The sequence below is a fragment of the Acanthopagrus latus genome, chromosome 9 (assembly GCF_904848185.1).
Source record: "Acanthopagrus latus isolate v.2019 chromosome 9, fAcaLat1.1, whole genome shotgun sequence".
Classification (NCBI taxonomy): Eukaryota; Metazoa; Chordata; class Actinopteri; order Spariformes; family Sparidae; genus Acanthopagrus; species Acanthopagrus latus.
In genome coordinates, this window is record NC_051047.1 from 4640660 (window position 1) to 4651978 (window position 11319).

At 40.9% G+C, this 11319-nt stretch overlaps 1 protein-coding gene across 2 annotated transcripts in view; it reads right to left on the minus strand.

Annotated features, from left to right (window-relative positions):
• cntnap5a (contactin associated protein family member 5a) overlaps positions 1–9345 on the minus strand; it is a 117907-nt gene extending 108562 nt beyond the window's left edge. The window contains exon 1 of one of the 2 annotated variants that reach the window (XM_037110710.1): positions 8965–9345. In XM_037110710.1, coding sequence (XP_036966605.1) covers positions 8965–9037 — 73 coding nt within the window. In that variant the 5' untranslated portion in view covers positions 9038–9345. The remainder of the gene's footprint in view (positions 1–8964) is intronic. The other variant, XM_037110709.1, reaches the window with a different exon arrangement.
• Between the last annotated feature and the right edge of the window lie 1974 nt (positions 9346–11319).

Consider the following 11319-nt stretch of genomic DNA (forward strand, 5'->3'; position numbering starts at 1 on the left):
TCAAAAAATAAGCTTTTTTTGTCTCATTTTTCATCACTGTAACCGGCTCTTGCTGATTATTGCATCAATCTCATTGGCACAGTCGATAGAAAGTGGGTGTTGATAATCCTTTCAAACCATCTGCCAGTAACACTGAAAATAAATAGAGGATGAAACTTACAGGCTGCACGGCTATTTGAGGCATATTCATTGCACTCAGTAGACTGAGGGTTGGTGCAGTGTCACTGTGGGACCAACACAGCTGCAAATGGAAAGGCCTCCACTGGCGCCACATTCATCACAATAGATTTTTTTCTGCTCCCAAGGGATCGGGAAGAAAATTATTTCTCTAAATAGTCTTGTATCATGTGTCCACTGTGTTTTCTTCTTTCTCATTAAAATCAAAGACATTTTGTTCTGCGCGCTGGCGGTGAGAGGAGCTTGTCGCATCAGCTCTCTGAAGACTGAAGTCTGACAGTAGAAACACATTCACAGCAACCCCACCTAACAGCCTCTCACCCGGTAAGGGTGGTCAACATAATAAATACTGTGACGTAATGATATTTTTGCTACTAGCAAAGATTTTGTATGTATGGAGGAGCAATGCTGTAAGTGAACAAATGCTATTGGATTTGTGTGTGGATGAGTACTTTAATCTACAGGATTTGTTTCAAAAGACACTCTGGTGTGTCTGGCTATTCCATTCAATTAAATAATTCAAAATAAATGCTGATATATTCAAATGCAGAATTGAAGGATATATATTGATACGGTGATATAAAAAATACATAAGCTCTGATCCCGCACAGACCAAACAGTAAATAACTTTACCGTCCTTCAGTAATGAGTAGTAGACCTGAAACAACAGCGTGAAGACAGCGGCATCTGTCTATTTATCGACTCCCCACCACAGAGCCAAATAATTCAATCGAAATGCATCAGACGAAACAAACTGCTTTGAAAAGATAAAATAAGAGAACTGTAAAAGTCTCTTCATTTGATGTCTCTGTGGAGCTGCAGTCAGTCAGAGATCGCGCCGAAAGCTTTGAAATGCTGCATTTACTCAATTTAACCAAATAAACATGCACGCCTTTGTAGCACTGCTCTTTATTTAACATGAGCTTTGAAAATCAAGTCGTTCTGATGAGGACTGATTGGAGTGGAGCTATAATCTAAACCACACACTCAACAGCAGTCCCCCCAACACTGATATGTGTGGGATGGCAGCAACTGGGTAACAAAAACCATCATTAATACGTGTTCATTTACACTACAGCTGATAGTTATTTGACTGTTAACAAACCATTAAAATTGTTATAATCAATTTATCAAGAAGTTGTTCATTGTAAAGTTGCAATTGATATTCATATGACTTTTAAATGGTTTATACATACTGTGTAGTTCATCTGTAAACATTATTTCATTGGCCGTTACAAATTTGCAACTGATGTGTATTTATTCTTTTCATGTTTATCCTTTACAATTGTTTAATAAATGCTTAATAAAGCGTTTTATTGTTTAACCAATCAAATAACTATTAAGCACAGTCCAATTAACTATACATTCACCAGTTACAAGTGATGGTTTTAATAAAGTGTGACCAAGTGGTTGGTTCTCATTAAGATTTAAGGGATTTCATTATAACGACCTGAAATTTTTATTATCTTATATTCGTGCTAGGTTTAGCTTTCTGCTAATTCATATGAAACGGCTGCCACTCCTTTGTCGTCGTCTTTTTCACTTTTGGTGGATCATTTTGATAGTAAATATTTAAGTTCATTTTAGGATAAAACATTTTCTAACTTACTGATAAATGAATGTTAAGAAAAGATACAAAAAAGAAATTAAGAACATACATATCAAGCAATTGTTTTCACAGTCACATGGCATCAGGATGACAAACACACAGTCATCCTCATCACACAATTATACTGTTAACTGTTTCCATATCTGTCATTACGTTGCATCATCATGCCACGCAATGGAATGTCAACTCTCTCCCGTGGTGACGCCAGTCTGGGTGTTTACTCTGCACAGTCCTTCCAGTTGGTATCGTCTTGGAAGAAATGCACTGTATGTTTAAACATGAGGAAAAGTGCCTGCGCTGTCACACCGCAGTGTTCTGCCTCATTTACCTTTTGATAAATTCATCAGGCCTTGAATGTGTACAGCAGTAGGTGTTTCTTGAGTGCCTGCTTCACATTCATTAGCAGTGTGAATCTGCAGGTGCATCGTCTCCATCACACACACCGGCTCACACGCGCGCAGCTATCCCTGCCAGCTTTGCACCAGCACGTTCCTGGTGCTTCAGATGGGAAATAATTAGTTGTGAAGTATATGTTTGCCGAGCGAAGGTGAAGCATGACATTTTAAGTTAATATATACGTGTGGTTCTCCCCCCACATCGGAAACAGATTCCAGCTTATTAAAGATGGATGCATGGTGCAGCGGTCTCCACCTGCTGCAAGGGGATCACTAAGAGCGTGGCAATAATAAAGAATATTCCTCCCACAGACCTGGTGGTGAAGAGAGTCATATCATCTGATAATGAAAGCCTTCCCTTTTCCCGGCTAAAAGCAAACCCTAAATCACTTGTGCATCCACTCATGGCAGGAAACATTAAAGAAGCCTCACGTGGAGCTGTGGCAGGGCCCAGGCTGGGTGCAAACAAGGTGATGTGCTAGGTGAAACAGATTATATGATTATTCTTATCGGTGAAGTCAGACAGGAGGTGACATCACCCCTGTGTTGATAAATGTGTATGTGCTGAAGTTAGATTAGGGCTCTGCCAAATTATATGTTTCGTAGTAATACAGGTGCAATTCTGAAAATGCATATTTTTTTGATGATGTCAGTATTCTGACTTGTTGACATAATGATGTCATTCTGTTATGAGCAGCAAGTAACATTGGCTAACAAGAGCAAAAACAACAGGGCAATACGACCACTTCATTTCACCACCTCCAGCAGAAGCATCTGGCTGAGTACAAGGAGAGACAAACAATCCTGCGAGGAGAGCTCAACAACTATTGTGAACATTTTGTCATGGTGTCAAAAATATATGTGTTCCAGGGATACACTGAAATATTCAGATATTATGAGCAATGAAAAAGTGAGTTGATTCTTAAATGTCAGGACTTATCGACTGTTCTTAACTTATAGAAAACTAAATACATTTTGTTTTTGGACAGTTTGGCAGAACATCTTGGCCTCTGGGGATAATAGAGATGGACATTTGTAGGGCCCGAGCTGGTCTCGACCTGCGAGGAAAGACCACTTTTTCGGCCCAAATGACCACATTTTTCACTGCCTGAACATGCACCAAAACTGACCAAACTTGGAATATACACATCACAAAAATTGTGATAATCTGTTGTCGTCCTCAATTTCCACCACTAGGTGGTGCTATAATCAAGGAAACTGCATTTTAGCTTATGAATCACATAAACTTTGTCACACATTTAAAAACTTTATATCCATGCGCTCACTGAATTGTGTTGAATCTCGTCATATAGGCCACGCCCATTTCCGCTTACTGTTTATTTTTTTTCACAAATTCGCAAAATGTTGCAAACCTACTTTTTCGAAGTCCTCCCAGGTGTTTACACCAATTTGCACCAAACTTTGCACACAGCATCTGTGAACTCTCCTGACAAAAAAAATATTAAAAGAATTTTGATATTCCAAACAATACTCAAGTTATTAAATAACTGCTTGTACATTTTGCTCAAAACACAAAGTGTTGCATATCTTCACATTGGTCTATCTCAATGACATGAAACTCAAGTGATTACTTCCCCATGAGCCACAAAGGCTCTGAGCAAAGTTTTGCTAGATGACTACAAGGTGGTGCTGTTTAAATTGAAGTCTTTTATATCTCAACATCGGTTGGTCGGTTTAAGACAAAACTTGGTAAAATTTTTGCCAATGCCCTCCTGAGGACAGCTGACAAAACTGTTACCAGTCTGCCACTAGATGGCACTCTGGTGGCAGATTAATTAAATATTTGCCAATGTGCCCACACCATAACTGCTATGTCAATGACATTCGTAGGCGTGGTATAGACTGGCTCCTCTAACTCGCGCACCAAAAATGACCAGCAGGTGGTGCCAAATAACTCCCACATAATATGGCCCACATTTCTAAACCTTAAATATGTGTTCCCTAAATTCACCTTAATTGTGTATTTTAGGCCACACCAAATTTACTTGTGGTAAATTTCCATTTGCAAAATCACCAAAAATGAAAAACATACTTTTTCCAACTCCCTTCTAGGCCATCAAGAACTTTCATCTACGTCACACCTGGTGGCCGTGGTGGTGCAGTCCATTTTGATGCTTCGCCATAAAACCATCAAGGCATTATAACTTCCACATACAATTTGCCATCTACTCCAAATTGCTCAAACATGTAGAGGGTGTATATCTGTAGCTGTAGCTGCTGTTAAGTAGTAAGCAAAATTAACAATACAGCTAGCAGCCATATTAGCTGACTCTGCCAGGACTGGGAGCTCGGAGCTCCAGGGGAGTATGGAGTTGTTGTCTCTTGGATTACCACTAGAGTGCAAACTGGCTAGGTGCTAGCTGGTTAGCATGCTATCCTCAATAGATATCTCTGCAGCACAGCACATAGATGTCTTCAATATAACATCAGTACTCTTATTTCTTAATATTCTCATGATGATTGCCCTTTATTTTCTAATGTTACACTAAAATTCTGGAATTGCACATTCAATCTGAACAAAATAGATTTACCAGCTAGTGAAGAAGAGAGAAAATGTACATAGAGAAAGTACTCTTATTTCTCAATATTCTGATGATGATTGCCCTTTATTTTTTAATGTTATACTAAAATTCTGGAATTGCACATTCAATCTGAACAAAATAGATTTACCAGCTAGTGAAGAAGAGAGAAAATGTACATAGGGAAAGTTAGGAGTTAAGACAAGATTTATTCCTGCTCTTTTCCAAAATAGTCTGAATACTGAAAGCACTTATACAAATCTAATACCAGCTGTACCATCCAACTCCTGACAGGACAGAGTGACGCTAAACTCAGATATGTTATATCTTGTAAGAAAGCTTTGCTGGGTCAAGTAATGTACCTCATACATTTCAAATTAAAATCCACCTCACTACTACTAAAAAATACCAATATTGCACATGTTTTGGTGTTGGAGAAGATTTGTTTAAAAGGCATGAGTAAAAAGTGAGAGAACAGGGTCAATGTGATTGATGATATGTTTTACTGTATCCATCAATCATCAAAATAGGCTTAAAACTCTTAAAATGGCAGTAAAATATATTGCAATTACTGTACATGTACTGTACAGGAAACACATATTTGAATGCATCCCAGATAGGACACACATTTTTTTTGTGCAAATTAATTAAGGACTCTTAAATATGACAAATCATTAAGTGCCCTTGCATAAATACAGGATAAGTACAAAGTGGGTACCTCATTTCCCTGTCATGCTTTAGTTTGGTATGGTATTTCCACATTTGATTTAAGTTTTCTGTGGGGGATAAATTGGGCACCTTGTGACAGGTTTACGATTTGAAATGACTGAAAATATGCGCACTGCCCCTTGTGGCAATGAAAAATAAATCAGAAAATTGATTAACTGTGGGACTGTGCAAGCTATCAAGCTACGCAGCCTTTTTTCCAGTCACCGATGTGAGGATATTCAAGATTATCATCAAAAATAATTTTTTCAAAAATCAAAATTCCTCAAAATCAGATTTGGAGAGAATATTTTCTCCTCGCGCCGCCTTAACTCACAATTACATATCATGGTGAGGCCGTTTTATTTTGTTAACACAAAACCGCTCTAGCTGGTCATCACTGCCAGGAAAGTCAATAAAAAGAACCAGTGGGGGCATTGTGCATTGAACTAGATACAAAGATCAATGTATTTTTAAAGACTCAACCCCTGTATAATCACTTTTCACACTTCACTGATATAATTGCCAGAGAGAACTTGCCGGTTGGTTGTCAAGACAGATAGCCACTCGTGGGTGATGAAGTTGCATTACACAAAAAATATGATGAGGAAAAAATCATTTCAATACATTTGTAAATAGCTCCTCTGTTGCCAGTCAGTTGGCCATTACTGTAAAGGTCGCGCCAATACGCGATCAATTAACGCCTGCTGAAAAATGACAGGCTGAATGCTGACATAGTGAGTGATGTACACGCCTCCCTATCTTTGAAAAGCCAAAGGAAGTGCAGAGGGCTTTCTGAGGGGAAGTGGCTGCCACCTGACAAAAGGCCACACAAACCATCCGTGACACATCTCTGCTCCCCTCCTTTTGTTTCTCCGTGGTAAATATGGAGGCAGCACTTTGACCTCCAGAAGCATCTCATCATTTCATCTCAGCACAGCGTGTCAGAGCTGATCACTGCACACATTTGAGAACCACGGGACTGTCATAAATGAGTAATGCAGCTTAGTTTAGCTCACTTCCTCACCTTTAGATAAACTGCTCTAACCCCAGCACAAGGCTGCTGTAGCACTGGGCCACATAATGTCACGTCTCTGGTGTATTCGCATGGTGTCGGGCATCACCTTTCTTATGTGTAACCGCGCAATATTTTTACATTTCACAACACAAAAAATGTTGTGGGCCAAGTGTGTTATTTCTAATTGTTGGGCTAGAAATGAAAACTAATAAAATAAAATAAAATGTGTTCCGCTGGGAGCCTGCAAAACTGGCAGCCCGAAAAAGATATACAATATACATGTATCCTGATCTAGATTACGTATTACTGTCCGTAAAACTGTTATTTTGGCCTGAAATGGGAGCTAGAGTGACCAGAATGGAAAGGTTCATTCTCTCAGGGCATGAATGGCCTCAGTAAAAAGTACATTTTGACGATCTGTAATGAAGTGTGTAAGTGTCTGGGCTCTCCCTATAGTGTTGTGTATATCACAGTCAGATTGTTTACCTCTCAGACTGAATCTTGATTGCATTTGTATTGATGTTTTTGGTGGTATATCGCCGGTATGGCGAGCGGTACAAAGTGGTAGAGGCCACATGTGCTCGGACAGCTAATACAAGCACTGTGTGTGTATATTTGTGTACTTGTGTTGCCGCTCTTAGTGATATATTGTTTGGTATTTTGAGTGGGATAAAGCGGTTGAACGTGTCATGTGATATATGATTATGCTTCTTTGTATATTTTCTGCACTTGTATTGCTGTTACCTGTGATACATGGTTGATGTTGCACACGGGATTAGTAGAACTGGCATGTCACGTGACCCTTGGAGTTGAAATGCATTGTTTTTCTGATGATCTAGTTATTACATTTTTTGTTATCATCATAGTGGCGCAGATTCTCTGTAAAGGCTGCAAATGGAGGGTTGGTTAGACTTTGGCTAGATTTTGTGTAATAGGCGAGATATAGTACTTAGCGAAAATCTGAATCCTAGCTAACTCCAACCCACTGCACAAAGAGTTGAGTTGGTCACGATTTTGTTTTGTTGCGCCACGGTGACTCAAGCTCTCTGCCTCATCTGGTGCTTGAAAAACAAAAGTAAATGCTAATTTTATGTTAAAACACAACCTCCTGTTATGGGAGCAAATATTAGAGTCCAGTATGTACCAGCGGCCGGTGACCTGTGCCTGTAGGACTTGTCTTTAGTTTGGTACGAAGTTTAAACCTGGATGTTTGCTCTGCCCGTTGTTCCTACAGCAGACTTCTAACGAGATTCGTGCAACATGGGTGAGAGATAAATTACGGCTAAGACTGGGGCCATTCTGTACAGACTTTAGAATAACCACCATTAATAACAGCTACATTTACAGTTGATCCAACTTCGGTTAATAGTTTTTCACCGTTAACAAGCTATGAAATGCTTTATAAACCATTGGTCAAGCAACTGTTTACTGTGAAGTCAAGACTGATGTTTCTAATAGTCAATAAATACCGTGCAGTGCATCTGTGAACATCACTTAAATGGACATTGTAAAGATGATGCTGCTAAACCTTTACAGCTGCCTCATAAATGCTTCATGAGGCGTGCCATTGTTTGTCACCAGTCAGATAACTATTAACTAAAGTTTAATTAACTACAACTAAGTGTTGCTGTATTAATAACAGGACCACACACACATTTTTTTCCTGTCCAACATGCAACAATCAACAGCCCACGATAGTCACTTTGCTTCAGAGAGCTGACAGGGAAGCTGACAACTGTGCATTTGTTATAATGCTCGACTGCAATGATGGATGGTTTATCAAAAGTCGTCATCTCCACGAATCCACTCGCGCATTATTGGGAGCACTCATGCAACTAAATCGGCTAAATCTTCGCATTTAAAAAAAAAATGACAGCCCCTTCGGGTGAAGCAATCTGTCTTCAGCGGAGGCTCCGGCGGCCGCTGCGTGTGTGTGAGCGCGCTCCGCCGAGGAGCCGTCTTTGAACGCCACAGCTGTGAGCAGTCAGCACTTTCTGCTCCCGACACACACACACACACACACCAGCATGAACCAGCACCGACATGTCCGGGAGACCGACCTCAAAAAAATAATTAAACAAATAAAAACACCACATGAAGAGTGTGTGAGGACGCAGCCCGGGGACACACGCTCTCCACACCGACGCGGGGACTGCCTGCCCGCCCGCCTGCCTGTCGGGGGGGAGATGAACCTGTTTGCTTGACCTTCATCGAGTCCATTGTGCTCCACGGAACACAAGAGGCGAGCACGCGCCAACTACTTGTTCATCTGAGTCATACTGACACAAAGGGAGCCGTCCTCAAGTACTCCTCAAAGTCGACTTCACATGACCGGCAGCGGCACAGTTTATCTCTCCGCGCCCGCGATGCTCCCTGCGCAAACACCGGGAGGACAAAGGTAGCAGCCAGGCGGGGGGGGGGGAACTCCGGCAGCCTCCCCACTTGACATGATGGAGAGGAGGAGGAGAGAGGAGGAGGAGGAGAGAGGAGCTTACAGGTGAGCGAAGGTAGAATACTCACAGTGAGTCGCGGCGGATGCTCCGCGTAACACGCTCAGAGTATAAAGGGTAACCATATGCAGCAGAAAAACCATCTTCCAGCCGTGGTGTGGTATTATCCGTGCGTCCGCAGAGAGGCAGCGACCGGAAGGAAAGAAAAAAAAACCCGGGAGAGGTTTTCCTCCTCGCTCCTCCAGCACGGAGGGTCAGAAGGAGTCTGATGTGGAAGAACAAACCGCTCCCGCGACGACTCTCTCTCTGACTGCGAGGCGAGCGAGGCACAGCCCACCTCTCTCCCCCTGCCTCTCTCTCTCTCTCTCTCTCTCTCTCTCTCTCTCTCTCTCTCTCCCTCACTTCCAGTCTTTATTGGCAGAATAAGAGCATTGTGATGCCCAAGCACTGCTATGAAAATGCAGAACAATAGCAAAAAAAAGAAAAAAAAAAAAAAAAAAAAAAAGATCCACAAAGAGTGCCGCAGCAGTGCCCGTCTGTAACCGGATAACTTTATCCAAACAGTACAAGTATGGTGGCAGGTCGGCTCCCACCAGGACTATTAGTGGCTTTCAATGGCCTATGAAGCATGAAGCATCTGACCGGTGTGACATGTCTCATCTCGTCAGAAGATGTACTGGTGCTCCTGTTCGGGCAACCCCTGATTTGTTGTATTGGCATGACAGTAATAGGCGGCCTACAGGACTGCTGACGTGGCACAGGGTTTATAATATGAAGATAAGACTGGGAGCACTCACCTAAGGGACCCTATTAAGGAGCCCATGAGAGCGTGCCTTTCCCTTTCTCATTTTTTACTCTTCTTATCATAAATGTATTTATTTTTTTTTATTTTTTACTGCTTTTAAAGCATGCACTGCTGTGTGTGAGGCACAGGATTTAATATCACGCAGTGGCCCGTGCAACTGCTGGTATCAGCACATCCATAGTAAAGGGTACCCACCAATTTTACACATTAAAGGGGCACTATGTAGTTTTGGAGAAGCATTTAAAACTCGGAATTTTTATATTTACAACAATATCAAGCTAAGAATACAAACTCACATGTATATATACTTAAGTGAATAAACACTTTTTTCTCACAGGAAAATAAGCTCCCAGAACATTGGAAGCTAGAGAGGTGGCAGGGTCCGCCACATATAAACAAAGTAAAACAGAATAAACTGTGTTGTCCTTTAAGGTCAGTTTGTTTATTCAGTTTATTCGGTTATGAAAACAAAGAGAGTTTGTTTATTTTGTCTATTTAGACAGAAATACATTATCATTAACGTTTTTTCACCAAAACTACAGAGTGCTCCTTTAATGTGTGTTTATCGGTCTTAGGAACAGTTCAGCATATGTGGAAAAAAAGGCCTTCTGTGGCTCCATAGGAAGCTGCATGTAATCTGATAAATTGCTTTACAGTGCTGTCACTCAGTGGCTTGCATTGTAGTTGCATTGTGGGTAATGTAGGCACCAGGTTTCGAGAGCAAGGTAGAATGCTTGGTATGAAAAAGGCAATGTCTCTGGTTCAGCCCAGTCACCGGGATCTGGGGTTTAAAAGCTCATGTTTCACAGATACAGATACATTTGACCCTACCATATTGTTTTTTTCCATAATGTGTTATTCATGTTCAAATTACATGTTTATGACCCAACATTCCTGACCCCAGGTATTTTTTAAGAGTCCACATGATTATTTCTAGCTGTAGTTGAGATGATCAGAAAACAATATATTCTACATAAAGTGTGCCATCTTCAGCCATGTTTGTCGCATTCAAAACAGGTACTTTAAGGAACAGCATGATGTTTTCCTAACCCTAAGCAAGGTGTAGTATTGTACCTACAACTAATCAGAGCATAAACACAGCCTAAAAGAGAAAAACAGAAAATTGAGTCAAAAGAAAGATAAAGTTCCAACACAAAGTTTTAACTCATCTGTGGATTTGCAGAATGCTTTGTCTGCATTTATTCAGGAGGTTCTGTTAGTTCTGCTCTATCAGTTTTGATCATCTGTTTTTAAACTGTCCATCACGAGTCCAGCAGTGTTATAGGAGAGTAATGATAGACCACTGGACTGCTTTTCAAAACCTGCTTCCACAATGCAACTTACTCACTGAGTGACAACACTGGAGGCAGTTTGTCAGATAACGTGCAGCTTCCCCTGGAGCCACAAAAGGCTTCATAGTAATGTCATTTTTGTATGCTTTCTTACTCCCCAAGACCGGTACACACACACAAATACCCTTTAATTAACAGTTACATGAGTTGTAGAATACATCTGTAGGTCTGTGTCCCATTTTGAATTAGTGCTGGCAGGATTTCTTTCAGGGATAATTTGTTCCACAGCGCTGTGGTCTAAAAGGACTGAACTACTTCTGAAATAAAA